The following is a 16,662-nucleotide window of genomic DNA, read 5'->3' as shown; positions in this document are numbered from 1 at the left end:
GCCAAAAAAAAAAAAAAAATCCACGGCAAGGAACTGAGGGCAGCCTCCAGCTAACAGCCCGGGGAGGGAAGGATGAGGCCCTGAGACCAACAATCCTCAGGGAACTGAATTCTGCCAAAGCCACGTGAGTGAACTCGGAAGCAGATTCTCCTGCCCCTTGAGGTGACCGTAGCCCTGACCTTGATTGCAGCCTGTGAGAGCCTCTCAGCCCAGACCCCTGACCCACAGAAACTGAAATCGTAAATGTTGTTGTTTTAAACTGCTCGTTTTGGGGATAAGTTGTTACACAGCAATGATAACGAATCCTGCTCTTATGGCTCCAGAATCCCTTAATCCACAACGGTCCCCTGACCCCTTGTGTATCTCTCTCACCAGGGCTGGTTCTGTATAGAAGACAGAGGTGTGTGTGTTATTCAGTGTCCCTCAGAGCAGGACCCAGAGTCCCCTTGGAGATGGGGTGCGGTGGCCCCCATACTAAAAATGCAAATGCCTGGGCTCCTTGGGATCAATTGAATGTCTGGGTGGGGACCAGGAATCTGTATTTGTAAGAGTATCCCAGGGGATTCTTTTTTCCACTGAAGTCTAGAAACACATAGACTCAGTTGGGAGACCTGGCCTTACCTCTAGCTGTGGGGCAGTGTGTGACCTCACCTCTCTGAACCACGGTTTTCTCATCTGTAAGGTATGATTCTCATAGCATTTACTTTGTAGGATGTTGTGCCTAGCTGCTCCCTTTCTCACTCTCTTTTTTGTTTTTTAAATATTTATTTATTTATTTATTTTGGCTGCCCCAGGTCTTTTTTTTTTTTAATACATAAACTTCTTTAAAATTTTATTTTATTTTATTTATTTACTTTTGGCCGTGTTGGGTCTTCGTTGCTGCATGCGGGCTTTCTCTAGTTGCGGCGAGCAGGGGTTACTCTTTGTTGCAGTGCGCGGGTTTCTCATTGTAGCAGTTTCTCTTGTTGCGGAATATGAGCTCGGACTTCAGTAGTTGTGGCACACGGGCTCAGTAGTTGTGGCTCAGGGGCTCTAGAGCGCAGGCTCCGTAGTTGTGGCGCAGAGGCTTAGTTGCTCCGCGGCATGTGGGATCTGCCCGGACCAGGGCTCAAACCCGTGTCCTCTGCATTGGCAGGCGGATTATTAACAACTGCTCCACCAGGGAAGCCCTACGCTGGTCTTAGTCCGCGGGATCTTCGTTGTGGCCTGTGGGATTTTTTTTTTTTCTTAGTTGTGTCATTGGAACTCTTAGTTGCAGCATGCATGCAGGATCTAGTTCCCCAACCAGGGATCAAACCCGGGCCCCCTGCACTGAGAGAGTGGAGTCTTACCCACTGGACCACCAGGGAAGTCCCTCCCACTCTCTTGATTCATGGATTCACTCTCTCTTTTGTGAGAGAGAAAGGGAATGAGTAGGCTGTAGGTGGAGTGAGGGGGAATTGGGCCTAGGGATGGACCCACATGTACCCTCACACACATTCAATGTTACTGGGAAGCATGTACACCTCAAGTCCTTGCATGGGAGCACCAACTTGGTTTTTCAGTTTGCCAAACAGAAGTTTCTTCTGCATGATAATTTTCATATATCTAAGACAAAAAACTATGTTTATGGGACAGTCAGCTCAACTGCATATGAAATGTTGAAGACTTAAGAAATTCTAAGGAGTCTGAAATGTTAAACGCACTTTTATCTCACTCTGTGCTGTGAACTGTCTGGATTCTTTCTGCAAATTGTTACTGAGTCTATGTAATTCAATTGCTCTTCATTTTTGTGCCATATATTTCACATGGCCCCTGTGTTAGTTTATCTGTTGCTTCCTAAATTTAGTGGCTTAAAACAGTAACAGTCATTTATGATCTCTCATGGTTTCTGTGTATCAGGAATTCAGTCAGGCAACAGTAGGGATGGCTTGTCTCTGCTCTACCATGTTTGGTAGATGGTAGTGGTGTCAACTACCATTAGTTGACTAGTTGGGGGTGTCAACTATAAGACTTGAAAGCTGGGGCCGGGGTTGGGGGGACTTGGAATCATCTGAAGGCTCGTTCACTCATATGTGTGACTATGGATGAGGGCGGAGCTTGGGGCTCACAGCCAGAACACCTACCACACGGTCTCTTATGTCGCCTGGGCTTCCTCACAACATGGCACCTAGGTTCCAAGGGCAAGTGTCCAGAGCGACACTTCTTATGCCCTAGCCTCAGAAGTCACACAAGATCACTTCTGTCACATTCTAGTTGTTACTAGCAAGTCACTAGAACCAGCCTGCATTCAAGGGAAGGGGAATCAGCCTGCTCCCTTTGAAGGGAGGCACGTCAAAAAATGTGGGCACATATTTTAAAATCATCATGATACTAATGAAAATATCAGGGAAAGCATGACATATTCGTGGTCTGTATTGTGAGAGAGTGCACGTGAGTAATCAAGAGCAATATTTGGGTACACTTACGGTAAAAAAACCAAAACTAGAGCTGTACTTATATTTATCAACATTTTACTTTTCACTTAATGTATATTTTGTTTTGTGACTTTCTTTAGAAGAAAGAAAGATATTTTTGCTTAGTATGCTTAGAGATCTCTTTCACATTAGTAAGTTTAGAGATCTCTTTCACATTTGTCTTTAATCTATAATTTATTTATTTTTTATTGAAATATAGTTGATTTACAATATTGTGTTAGTTTCAGTTGCACAGCAAAGTGATTCCGTTATACATATATTTTTTTCAGATTCTTTTCCATTATAGTTATTATAAGATATTGAATATAGTTCCCTGTGCTATATAGTTATAATTTATTTTTTTTAATGGTATTAGAAAGGGATCTGCCTTGGGTCAGTTTCCTGAGAAACAGAGCCCAAGATGGGGATTCTTTTTTTTTTTTAACTCAATATATTTGATGTGTAACATTGTATAAGTTTAATGTATACTTACTTTGACACGTTTGTATATTGTAATATGATTGTCAATGTAGTGATATCTATCACATTATATAATTATAGTAAGATATTATTGTCTATATTCATTATACTGTGCATTAGATCTCTGTGACTTATTTACCACTCATTACAAGTTTGTACCTTTAAACACTGTCACTCTTATCCCCTCCACCCCATCCTCTGGTAAAGACCATTTTATTCTCTGGTTTTTTACAGGTTTAACTTTCTTAAATTACACATATAAGAGACATCATACAGTACTTGTCTTTCTCTGTCTGACTTATCTCACTTAGCATAATGTGCTCAAGGTTCATTCATATCCTCCTTTCTCACAACTGAATAATATTTCATTCTGTATATGTGCTACATCTATTGATGGGCTCTTGGGTTGTTTCCATATCTTGGCTATTGTGAATAATGTTGTGATAAACATGGAAACGCATATATCTCGTTGAAATCCTATATTTATTTCCTTTGGGTACACACCCAGAAGTGGAATTGCTGGATGGTAAGGTAGATCTACTTTTAATTTTTTGAGGAACCTCTTTATTGTTTTCCATAGTAGTTGGACTTATTTACACTCCCACGAACAATGTATAAGGGTTTACTTTTCACCACATTCTTGCCAGAACCTGTTGTCTCTTGTCTTCTTCATGATAGACTTTCTAACAGGTGTGAGATGGTAGCTCATTGTGGTTTTGATTTGCATTTCCCTGATGATTAGTGATGTTAAGCATCTTTTCTGTGCCTGTTGGCCATTTTGATGTCCTGATGTCCTCTTTGGAATAACGTCTGTTCCGTTCTTCTGCTCATTTTTTAATTGGGATTTTTGGGTTTTTTTCCTTTTTTGTTACCTTTTTTTCTTTATTTTTGTGGCTGTTTGTTTGGTTCTTGTCTTTTAGTTTGTTTGTTATTAAGCTGACAGCTCTTTACATATTTTGGATATTAACCCCTTATTGAGGGACTTCCCTGGTGGTTTAGTGGGTAAGACTCTGCACTCCCAATGCAGGGGGCCCAGGTTTGATCCCTGGTTGGGATACTAGATCCCGCATGCATGCCACAACTAAGAAGTCCACATGCCACAACTAAAGATCCCATGTGCCACAACTAAGACCTTGTGCAGCCGAAAAAAACCCACCAACACTTACTGATATATGGTTTGCAAAATTTTTCTCCCATTCTATAGGTTGTCTTTTAATTTTGTTAATTGGGTTTTTTTTGCTGTGTAGAAGCTTTTGAGTTTAATATAGTCCAAGATGGAAATTCTTGACCAAATGACTGGGGAAGTATTCTCAGGAGAATGGGGTCATCAGAATAGGGCAGTGACAAAAAGCTGAACAAGAATGTGGTCTCACCTGGTGACTAGCTTTGGCTAGAGAAAGTTCTGGAGCCCAAATTGTATCACCAAGTTAGTTTCACCTGGAGGCAAGGGATCTCCCTTTTTATCAGTCTGGTGCTAGTCTGTCACTGGCCAAGTTTTTCCAGGAGGAGAGGTGCTGGGCAATTCTCTGGAGGTGGGGCAGGTGGGGGATGGGTGTACAGTTGGTAAAGGGACCTGGCTGGGGCACCAACAGTGTGCACTACAGTTCACCTTTGCACTGTTCAAATGTACTTGCTTCTCCCATTAAGTTCTCTCCATCCAGGTGCAGCTTCCCCAGGATTCTGACTGATCATAATTTCTGGGTAAACGTAGAAAAGGAGGATTAGCTCCTGAGACTTAACTGATACTTATCGCCTCTTTCCTCTGCCATCCACTCATTCTAGCCCTCCCCTTCCCTTCTGCTTCTGGCTTCAGCTAGTATCTCTGCTGGTCTCGACAGTTTGTCTGGTGGGTTGACCCTGGCCCTCACCCCTGAAGGGTCTGAGTCCCTAGTTAGCATGCCCTGTGAGCCCATGGTGATGGTACTTGCCCACTTACAAATAAAACTCAGCATGGGGATCTGGAGATGTCTCAATGGATCACCTGAATGCTAAGCGTATTCCTGTCACCCCCATTACACAGAGGTGGTCCTACTTCCTGGTGATGACCTTGGTCTCTTACCCCTGCCCATATGGCATGTTCTTTCTTTGCCTGCTGGTCTATTGGCAGAAGGAGACCAAAGTGACCATGGGTTGGGTGTAGCTCAGAGTTTAATGGGACTCTTGCCATGTCGCCTGGTAGAAATGTCCATCCCCAATCTGGAAATTAGGATCTCTAGACTCACAGGGCCTAAAGTTAGGGGGTTGCAAGCACAAATTCCCCAAGGAGGTCACTGGGAGCAACACTAAGCGGGGCCACGCTTGCTTCTGCCCCTTAATTCCCAGGCTCATGTATCTATCTTCTGGGTCACAGCACCATAAAATAGCCATTGTTTTAAGGTGTACACCTTATTCCGAAGGATGGTACTGTATCCTCTCCACACTGGCATCTCAGCTGGGCCTTCCAGAAGTGGTTTCATCATCCTAGGGGGCCATCAGCTTCTGGGTAGTGCAGCAAATGGCAGTGTGTCCACCACTGTGCTTCCATTGTTGTTATGCGGGCCTCCATCCCAGGGAGAAGGATGCAGCTGTGAGTCATTGGCAGCCAACACTCACACCAGCCTGAGACGGGTACGCTGCCAGTAGAGGGGATTTGGGTGGAACACCAGCTGCGTTCACTACATGATCTAATTTAAACTTTTCCATATAGTTTTCCAATATCTTTTATTATTATTATTATTATTATTATTGGCTGTGCCACATAACTTGCCGGATCTTAGTTCCCCGACCAGGGATGGAACCTGGGCACAGCAGTGAAAGCACCGAGTCCTAACCACTGGACCACCAGGGAATTCCCTCTTTTATCTTAATAGTTTATCCTTATCCTCCCTCATATGAAGTGTCCCTTTTATCACATCCTTAATTCCTGTGTATACACTGGTCTACTCCTTGTCTTTCTATTCTTTTCCACTGACCTACTTGCCCAGTCCTGCATCTCTGGCATGCAGTGTTTAGTACAGTGTTAGGGTCGTTTTTGCTATTTGGTAGGGTCTACTCATCTGATTAGAGTCTGTTCATATGTCACTTCTTTGGGAAGCTTGGGTTACACAGTGGGAATTCAGTATGTAACTGTGAATGGAGGGCAGCCGTGCTGGCTCTTTTTCACTTTCATTTCATGCTGTGCCGAAGGGCTTGAGGGATCTCAGTTCCCTGACCAGGGACAGGGATTGAACCAGGTCACAGTAATGAAAGCCCAGAATCCCAACCGCTAGGCCACCAGGGGACTCCCACTTTCTCCCAATTTTAAAGCCAACACCTCAATCTCCCATCTGTGCTCTTCCTCTTCCTCTGGGCCTCCTCATCAAACCCAGGGATGCTCAGGAAGCAGAGGCAAAGCTTGGGTGAATTCCAGAAGGTGCCAAGGACCAAGATGAGACTAGGTTAAGACATAGACACAAAGCACTGCTGACTCTGTGCCTCCCATTTGGTCACCATGGTGTCCAACCATGTGTCCTCTGAATGCAGACAGATGGTGGTGCAGATACTGGGCTATGGGATAACAGGAACCAGCCCAGACATTGGGGCCAGTCTCCTCAGGTCTTAGCTGTGGTACACGGGCTCTAGAGCGCGAGTGCTCAGTAGTTGCAGCGCACGGGCTTAGTTGCCCCGGCATGTGGGATCTTAGTTCCCTGACCAGGGATCGAACCTGAGTCCCCTGCATTGGAAGGCAGATTCTTAACCACTGGACCACCAGGGAAGTCCCCGTTCTGTGTGATCTTGACAAGAACCTCATCTGTAAAAGTGGGAATAATAACCATAAAACTTACTTCCCAGGGTCATTACAAGGATTAAATGAGATAATATCTATGTATAAAGTGACTGGTAACATAATAGAGGCTAAAAAATATGATTCTTGTCTTTTCCCTGAATTTCATCTGCAAAATGGGGATGACAGCACCTTGTCAATTTCCTGAAGGGAACCCAGGGGGACAAAGGTTGTAGAAAGGGTTCATAGACTGGGCTCTGGAGCCTGTGTTCAAACTCTAGCCATGCCTCCTACTAGCTGTGTGACCCTGAACTAATCACTTAACCTTGCTGTGCCTTAATTTCCTCATCTGTGAAATGGGGAAACAGTACTATCCATTCCATGGGGTTTTGTAAAGGAAAGAATTATTATACAGAAAGAGCTTACAACATCACCAGGCCCTTAGTCAGTGCTCAAGAAATGTTAGGGATGATGATGAAGACAACTGAGCTGCAAGGTTGTACCTTCCAGTAGGGCAGGATGCCCCTCGGTCCTGTTCACTCCCATCCCAGTCTCTGGAATAGTACCGCAAAGGCTCATGGAATCAATGAATGGAGTAGGCTGTGCTGCTCGTCCTGATGGTCCCTGCGTTGGGACCATGTGCCCTCACTGCCCAGTTGGCCCGCCACCCCATCAAGACAAGGCACTGACATGGCATTCCCAGAGATCAGGTGCAGATCAGACTCCTTGGCCTGGCTTTGCAGAGCCCCCAGCTGGAACCAGTATGCTCCTGCCTTCCTTCACCCATCACTCACGGAGGTGTCTTCCTTGTGGGTGGCCTGGTGCTGGGGCTGTGGAGATGACCCCGCCTCCTGTCATGTAGATAGAGAAACGAGGAGACTGAGAATGACAATGCAGGGTGGTCAGTAAGTGGACAGGGGGTGGAGCTTGGGGGCAGTGGGAGGTCTGAAGGGGCAGAGGAGACAGCAAAAGCTTGCCAGAGGAGGTGAAACCCAAGTTGAAGGTTGAAATATGAGAAGGATTGTGTCAGGTGAAGGAGGAGTACTTGCTACACAGGGAGAATGACAGGAGGGGCTGCTGCTGAGCAGGTGTGAGAAGCAGGATACGCGGCTGGCATAGAAAGTGGGAAAAAGCAGGAAGTGAGGTGCAAGGCTGCACAGGGACTGGGGGATTAACGGCCTTGAAGGCCAGGCTACAGAGCTGGGACTATATCCTGAGAGCACTGGAGAGTCAAGGAAAGGTATGGGGGTGGCAAGGCGGGACAAGGCGACCCTTGCTCTTCCCCATTGTTTCATGTCTCAACAACAACCAATCTCTTCGCTCTGTCTACTAGCCATGTTTGTTTCTGAAACCTGCCAAGCATATTCCCAACCTCAGGGCCTTTGCACTTGCTTCTCTCTTTGCCTGGAGATGTAGGGGGTGAAGATTTGCAGTTAGGGGTGGGAATGGGGTTGGGCCTAATATTGGGGTCTGGGTGAGGATCTGGCTTGGAGTTCATGTTCGTGTGTTCTGAATGGACCTCACTATGGGACCTGCTGGATGACTTTGGGGTCATGCTTGAGTGTCCCGGCAGATGGAAGGGACAGATCTCTTGGGAGCATTAGTGTGGCTGGTGGGGACTGGGCTCTAAGCATGGGATGGTGGGACATCGAGGCTTTTGTCATTGGTTGGAGGCATTATGTACCATTGGGGCAACCCTTGAGGGGACTGGGAGGGGCCTCATAGCAGGGGTCAAGGCACTTGAGTCAGTGAGAGCCTGGGAGGTGGGAATGATTTTTCCAGTTTCCAGATGAGGAAACAAACTGAAGCTCAGTGAGTTTAAGTAACTCGCCCAAGCTAGTGATGGACAAAGGGAGGATTTGCACCCAAGTCTGCTGACTCTTAATTTGCTAGTATTTCCCAGGCATCAGCTTCTGGTGAGACCAAAACAGAGATGGAGACACGTGGGCTGGGAGGTGGGGCAGGACAGGTGGCAGAGCTAATGACATCTGATCAAACGCCTTGGACAAATGGAGCTGGGCCTGGGATGGGGGCCCATTCCTCCAGCTGTGAAGGGCACCTGGGTGCCCTGGGTGTCCAGAGAGAGAGAAAGTGAAGTCCCCAAGAAGAATGGGGGGGGGTGAGGGTGAGCCTGCCCTCTGGGGTGAGATTCGGCCCCACGTACACTGCCCACCTGTGCAGATCGGGTGTCTGCCTCCCTCTTCCCCTCCTCCCTCCTCCACTACCTGGCCTGGCCCATGCCTCACTGCACCCACTCAATGGGCCTAGTCTAATCCCTTGACATCACCACCTGCCCAGCACAGGCCCTGCCTGGCGGCCTTGGCAGCCCCCAGGCTCAGAGACACAATTTAGGATCCCCCACCTCAGAACCCATCTTTCCCTCAACCTCTTCCCTCCTTCAGCTCACAGTTCCGATTGGGGATACCCCAGATCCAGTCCCAAGCTGGGGGGCAGGTGTCTAGAATCTGTCCTGGCCTTGCTGTGTGACTCCAGGTAAGTAGCTGCCCCTCTCTGGGCCTCAGTCTCCTTATCTAAGTCTCCTCATCTAAGTCTCCTCTACCCCCAGCTAATCACGTCAACCTGTTTTGGCTTCCTCTCAGCACCTTGTAGCTTTAGGAAATTTTGCTTGTTTATGAGTTCACATGTTTGTTGTCAGGGGACCACTGGACTGTGTGCCCCTTATTATTCACCCCGGTGCCCGCACACAGCAGGGGCTCCATCGATAACTGCTGACTGAATGTGTACATGGGTGAATGAATGAACAGATGTAGCTCCTGCCTTAGCAGGAAGCATATGGACCTTCTCCCTCCACACCAGCCCCAATGGGGGAGAAAGGTAGAGCAGTATTTCAGCCCTGAAACTGGGTGGAAGCAGGGTGGGCGTCTGACCCACCATTTTCTGACTCGGCGGGTAGACAGAGGCTGAGAAGTGAATCTCCTTTATGGAGAGACTGGGAAAGCTCTGGAGAAGGACCAGGACCCCGGACCTGTCTCTCTGCCCTCCCTCTCTGCCACAAGGCTTCCCCGGGCGGGGGTGGGGTGGGGGAGGGGAGGGCCTCAGGTATATGTCTGTGTGTCCCTGTGTGCTTTACCTGGGCAGAGGGCAGCCACTGACCCAAGATCTCCCAGGATAGCAGAGGCTGAGACACGGCTAAATCTCAGGACTCCTGACCTCCAGCTGCACACGTGTGTGTGTGTGCATACGCGTGGCCATGGTGTGTGTACACGCCATATGTATATGTGTCTGCTCCGAGCATGCGCCTCTGGTGGGGTGTCTGGGTACGGTTGTGTGTTCATAGGCGTCTGTGTGGACGCGTGCGCAGTCCTGTGTCTGGCTCTCCCTGGCGGGGTATGTGGTCTAACACGGGTGTAGGCATGTCCACTAGAGTGTCAGCTCCAGAGGGAAGGGATTTGTGTCTGGCTTGCTCCCTGCTCTATCCCAGCATCTGGAACAGGGACAAGCACACAGTTGCGGTCAATACATCCTTGACTGAATAAACGTATGAAGGTGTGTGCACATGTCTGGTGTGTGCCCACTTGCTAACCCGTGTGTAGACGTGCACATGCTCCTGTGTCTAAAGGTACACCTGGGTGTGGGTGATGTTGCTGACATGTCAACCTCTTGTCCCTTTTCCAAACTCCTCAGCAGCCAGGGCCCAATGCCTGGGTCCCCGTGGGGCGGAACAGGGGCCTCCTCCTCACAGGAAACTGGATCCCTGGACGTGCAAAGCAGCAGGGAGCAGGGCAGCCCCTTTGTCCCCCGATAATCCCTTCCCCGCCTGGCCCCCTTTCTCCCAGCAACCGGGGTTTAAGGTCGAGTTTGGGGGCTGTAGGGGACGAGGGTGTCACCTCAGTGTCCCCTTCCCTACATATTCCCTGTGCCCAGGGCTTCTGACTCCTTCCCTCCCTCGTGGGCGGCCCTAGGGCTCAACCCCAGGTATAAAGCCAGCTGAAGGGCGGGAGGAAAGATGCCCCAGAACCACCTGGAGACTGCAGAGACGAAGGAGCCAAGGAGAGAACATGAGCTGTCACCCGCCGCGTGAGTGAGGGAGGGCGCCAAGGTCCCGAGGCCAGGACGGGAGCGCGTACCGCCTGGCCCTCTGGCCCGTCTGACTCAGGTGCCTGGCTATTTTACATCTGTTGCGAACCTCCAAATCCTTAAACACAGAGGACTTCATTCGTCATTCATTCATTCAAGAAATATTTACCAAGTGCCTGTTAGGCGCTAGGTAGTATTCTAAGCATTTGGGGACATGGCAGTAAAGAAACAGGCAAAAAGTTTGTTGAATGAATGAATGGGCCTTCACCTTCAGGCCTTCCCTTAAGTTCTGAATTTCTGGGAATTCAGGAATGTAGACAGGGAAGCCAAGGAGGCCACCCTGGTTTGTCTCTCGTCTCCATCATAGCTGGTGACCTTAGGGAATTGCCCTCCTCTCTGATCCTCACACTGTTGGTGGGGACAACTGGGCCCAACCCTTGAGAAGCCAATTTGGCAGGATTTACTCAAATTTAAAATAAATACACCCTCCAATCCAGATATTTCCACTTTCAGCAGTTCCCCAAGAGGCTGGGATAAGGATGTTCACGGCAGCATCCATTCATTCCAAAAATATTTATGGGGACTTCCTTGGTGGCGCAGTGGTTGAGAGTCCGCCTGCCAATGCAGGGGACACGGGTTCGAGCCCTGGTCCGGGAAGATCCCACATGCCGCGGAGCAACTGAGCCCGTGTGCCACAGCTACTGAGCCTGTGCTCTAGAGCCCGCAAGCCACAACTACTGAGTCCGCGTGCCACAACTACTGAAACCCACATGCCTAGAGCCTGTGCTCCCCAACAAGAGAAGCCACCTCAATGAGAAATCTGCACACTGCAAAGAAGAGTAGCCCCCCACTCGCCGCAACTAGAGAAAAAGCCCACACGTAGCAATGAAGATCCAACACAGCCAAAGATAAATAAATAAAATGAATAAATTTATTTTTAAAAATATATATATTTATCAAGCTCTGCACTAGGTGCTGGGGAACCAGCAGTGAATGAAGCAGGTGAGGTTTCTTCTTTCCTGGAGCCAACATTCCAGGGGGAGAGACAGCAACAAGCAAGTAGACAAAGAAATCAATGAGGGATCTGTAAACAGCAGAAGTCTCTGAAGACTACACATCAGGGAGACGGAGGGGCTTTTGAGTTGAGGCCTGAAGGACGAGAAGGAGCAGCCTTGGGTAGGGTTGTGGGGTGCTCACGGCAGGACCCAGCAAGGCAAAGCCTGCATGGGGCGCTGCAGAAAAGAGGGGCCAGGTCTGTAGCCCACACGGAGGCTTTCACTGTGTTAGGTGGGAGCCACGGGAAGGTTTGGGCAGAGGAGGGATCTAGCTGGAGTTGGAGAGTTGCGAGGTGGCGGAGGGAGGCAAGGGTGGAGACAGAGACACTAGAAGAGAGAGAGGTAGCTCGCTTCTAGATACTTCTTTTCATCTTTTAAAATTTTTTATTGAAAATAACGAATACGTACAGGGAAGTGTGCACAAGTCCTAAGTATACAGCTCAATGAATTTTCACAAAGTCAAGGTATCCTTGTCATAAGTGCTCAGATCAAGAAACACAGACAGACTGAGGGAGTTCCCTGGTGGCCTAGTGGTTAGGATTTCAGGCTTTCACTCCGTAGCCCAGGTTCGATCCCTGGTTGGGAAACTGAGATCCCGCAGGCTGCACAGTGTGGCCGGAAAAAAAAAACAACAGACCTCTTGGCCACCTTTTAAGGACAGATCCAACAGGATTTACTGTGGGTTGAACATAAGAGAAGGAGAGAATGAGGCGTCTAAAAGGACCCCATGGTTTTGACCTGAGCACCTGGGAGAATGGATGTGCTCTTCCCTGAGTGGGGAAGGCTGGGAGAGGAAGGGGAAGAGGGCATCTTGAGCTGAGCATTGGATTTTTTTTTTTTCTTTTGAGCATTGGATATTTTGACTTTGAGAAGCTTATTAATATCCAAGGGAAAATGTCAAGCGGGAAGTTGAATACATGAGTCTGGAGTTCAGGGGGATATTCTGGGCTGGAAATAATGGGCTTAAAGGATGGTTCTGCCCTGACTTGGATACACAAGATCATTGTAGCCCACAAGGGCTGTACCCACTTGAGGAGCTGTTATGATGAATGAATGAATTGGCAGGCGAGGTGCTGACCTCTGATTTCTCCTGCCAGCCGCCCTCTGCCTGCTGACCCTGCTGCTGCCACCCCTCAGTCTGGGAGCCCCCATCTCCCCAGCTGAGCCCATCAGTCAAGCCTACAGCCTGGCACTCTACATGCAGAAGAATACTTCAACACTGCTGCAGACTTATGTGAGTGATACGGCACGAGCAGGGAATGAGGGGAGAAGGGCGCCACCCTCCCGGCCCAGCTCTGGGTAGGGGAAGCAGAGCAAGGCCAGAGGAAGGCTCCTCCGCGGGTCCAAGGGTATAGGGACTCTGCCATCTAGAGACATACTCCCAGGAACGTTGTCACTGATGGCTGGCTGACCTTGGGCAAGTCATTCCTTCTCTCCCAGTCTTAGCTTCCTCATCCGCCAAATGGGCTGGTGATCCTGCCTTGGCTGACCTCTCAGGACTATTAGAAGATTCAAAGGAAGCACATAGAGGGAAAGGCTTTAGAGGAATCATGATTCTTTCCACAACTACCTCATGCCCCGTGCTTTCTCTTTTTCTTTTGATAAATTTATTTATTTATTTTTGGCTGCATTGGGTCTTCATTGCTGTGCACGGGCTTTCTCTAGTTGTGGCAATTGGGGGCTGCTCTTTGTTGCGGTGCGCGGGCTTCTCATTGCGGTGGCTTCTCTTGTTGCAGAGCACAGGCTCTAGAGCTCAGGTTCAGTAGTTGTGGCTCACGGGATTAGTTGCTCCACAGCATGTGAGATCTTCCTGGACCAGGGCTCGAGCCCGTGTCCCCTGCATTGGCAGGTGGATTCTTAACCACTACATCACCAGGGAAGCCTGCCCCGTGCTTGCTTGAGCCTAAGCCATGGTGGGAAGTCTAGCCTTATTATCTTTTTAAAATATTTATTTATTTTTGGCTGCGTTGGGTCTTCGTTGCTGCACGCAGGCTTTCTCTAGTTGCAGCGAGCGGGGGCTACTCTTCGTTGCAGTGCATAGGCTTCTCATCGTGGTGGCTCCTCTTGCTGCAGAGCATGGGCTCTAGACGCATGGGCTTCAGTAGTTGTGGCACATGGGCTTAGTTGCTCCACGGCATGTGGGGTCTTCCCGGACCAGGGCTTGAACCCATGTTCCCAGCACTGGCAGGCGGATTCTCAACCACTGCACCACTGGGGAAGTCCTTAGCTTCATTATCTTATTGACTCCTCAAATAGTTCTGAGAGGTGGATTTATAACCCATTTTACAGATAAGGAATACTGAGTTTTAGAGAAGGGGAATAATTTGCCTGAGGTCACAAAACCTCAGGTCTAGAAGTTCAAACTGGCAGCCTCCTGATTGGGTCTGACCCACAGCTGTTTTGTTTAGGCCATGCAATGCTTGTTCAGATTCTGTGTATGAGTACCTGTCAAAAACAGGCACAGGGATCCTATTGGCCTCCTGCCACCCCCACCCCCCTCTTAGTCCTGCCCTCTTCCCCAAGTGACATGATCTGCCTGGTCCCTGGAGGCCCTGGGGTTTGTGACTCTTCTGCTGTGTTATACTCTAGGTCCACGTGAAGTTACTTAATCTAGTTTCTAGTCTCATATCCACCAAACCCTGGGTAGCTTTGGGTACCCTGAGCCTCAGTTTCCCCACGTGTAAGATGGGGATGTAGGACCAGATGATCTCTCAATTAGGGGATTTATCAGTGTGCATTAAAATTCTGTGGGCCTAGGTTTGTGGAGGCGAGAACTTTAATGGAGAAGTCACTCAGCTAAATTTAATAATATTGATAATTATTTATTAATGATTATAATAAAATGAACAAACATAAACCACTAAATGCTGTGAATAAAAAGGAAATAGGGCTGTAACTATTATACGTTGTCAATAATATATTTATATTGAAAATATTGCAATAAGTAACATAGTCATAGTGTTCATGATTCTAATATAAATATGTAGTTCGTGAACAATATTAATGCCCTTATTGTATGCCAGATGCTGTGCTAAGTGCTTTATACGTTGCGTTGGCCAACTAGTTCGTTCAGTTTTTTTTTTTTTTTTTTGCGGTACGCGGGCCTCTCACTGTTGTGGCCTCTCCCATTGCGGAGCACAGGCTCCGGACGCACAGGCTCAACGGCCATGGCTCACGGGCCCAGCCGCTCCGCGGCATGTGGGATCTTCCTGGACTGGGGCACGAACCCGTGTTCCCTGCATCAGCAGGCGGACTCTCAACCACTGCGCCACCAGGGAAGCCCCATAGTTCGTTCAGTTTTGAGTAAAAATAAAAGACACATCTTTTGGGCCACAACAGTGAGAGGCCCGCGTACCGCAAAAAAAAAAAAAAAAAAAAAAGAAAAGACACATCTTTCATTTTCACCAAGAACTTTATTGAACAATGTATTCATTAACCGAACTAACTTTCTGGCCAGCCCAATATATTACTTATCTTCACCATAATAGTGACACATGGGAATTACTGAAGCTGTGATTCAAAGTTGCACAACTTGTACGTGAAGGAGGCCAAACTGGAACCTAACAGAGCCCGGGCTCTGTGCTAGAACATTTCACCAACTCCCTGAGAGGCAGGGAATGTCAACTCCCCCTGGGAAGATGCCAGTCTCATGGAAGGCAGATGTGAAGTCAGGGGAGACCCAGGGCAGCCTTTTGGCCTCCTCACTCCCGTCTCTGTCCCTCATGCAGCTCCAGTGCCAAGGCAGCCCCTTTAGTGATCCTGGCTTCTCAGCGCCAGAGCTCCAGCTCAGCAGCCTGCCTCCTGCCGCCGTCTCCTTCAAGACCTGGCATGTGCTGAATGATAGGGAGCGTCTGAGCTGTGCCCAGGGGGCCTTCCTGGCCTTGACCCAGCACCTCCAGCTCGTGGGGGATGACCAGAGTGACCTGAACCCTGGCAGTCCCATCCTTCTGGCTCAGCTAGGGGCTGCAACACTCAGGGCCCAAGGCCTGCTGGGCAACATGGCTGCCATCATGACTGCCCTGGGCCTGCCTATCCCCCCAGAAGAGGACACTCTCGGGCTTGTCCCCTTAGGGGCCTCGGCCTTCGAGAGGAAATGTCGAGGTTATGTAGTAACCCAGGAATATGGCCATTGGACTGACCGAGCTGTGAGGGACTTGGCTCTGCTCAAGGCCAAATACCCTGGGTAGAGGAGGTGGAACTTCCCGTCAGAGGCTGCAACACTTCCCCTTTCACAACGGACTATTTTCTGCCTTGCTTCTTGGCTAGAAAGGAGACACATCTTGTCTAGGAGACAGGGCTTGTGTACCATGTATTTGGGAAAATTTCCTGGTAACCAGGCCTCAAGTCGCCACTGCCTGGGCCTTCCTGCCTAGGTCCTATGGCCTCCCTTCCAGATCTGGGTGGGACTCTATGGATATCATTTTATGGATTACCAGTCCAGTGGTACTGGTTGCTCACCTCCTGGGTGGAAAAAAGTATCTCTTTGAAGTGGCTTCACTTCCCACTCCACGGGGCAGTACAGTTGGTCTCCTTCCTGGGCTCTCCCTGAGACCTTCTCCCTCCTGTAATTTCGGGGAGGTCCAGGGGCTGCCTTCTTGTCTCTGTCTACCTCACTTCCTGTATGAAGATATGGACTTTCTGAGCAACTAGGCCTCCCTTCTTGCTGGAGCTCATTTCCTCCCCTAGTCTACCTCTCCGACTACGGCCACTGTTCCAACTTCCCATCTTAAGGGGCTTCACTTCTTATTCAATGGACGTCTGATTCTTGAAAAACTAAGGGTTTGTGTCACATCTGTTTCCTGCTCAGGACACATCCACTTCCTGTTCTGGGCTGAGAGATGGCATCCCTGGCCTGGGGCTCTCATGAATCTCCTATTTATACTGTGGCTTTTGGGGATGTCTGGGGGAACCA

The 16,662-nt window shown here is 48.8% G+C and overlaps 1 protein-coding gene across 1 annotated transcript; it reads left to right on the top strand.

Moving 5' to 3' along the window:
* Window positions 1-10,624: 10,624 nt before the first annotated feature.
* On the top strand, window positions 10,625-15,941 carry LOC101273363 (cardiotrophin-2-like). The gene is made up of 3 exons (XM_033426797.1): window positions 10,625-10,695; window positions 12,888-12,984; window positions 15,479-15,941. The coding sequence occupies exons 1-3, from the start codon at window positions 10,625-10,627 to the stop codon at window positions 15,935-15,937; spliced, it is 627 nt and encodes a 208-aa protein (XP_033282688.1). The 3' UTR covers window positions 15,938-15,941.
* Window positions 15,942-16,662: the final 721 nt, after the last annotated feature.

This window comes from Orcinus orca, chromosome 16 (genome assembly GCF_937001465.1).
Source record: "Orcinus orca chromosome 16, mOrcOrc1.1, whole genome shotgun sequence".
NCBI lineage: Eukaryota > Metazoa > Chordata > Mammalia > Artiodactyla > Delphinidae > Orcinus > Orcinus orca.
This window is presented reverse-complemented; position numbering and strand designations above follow the sequence as displayed.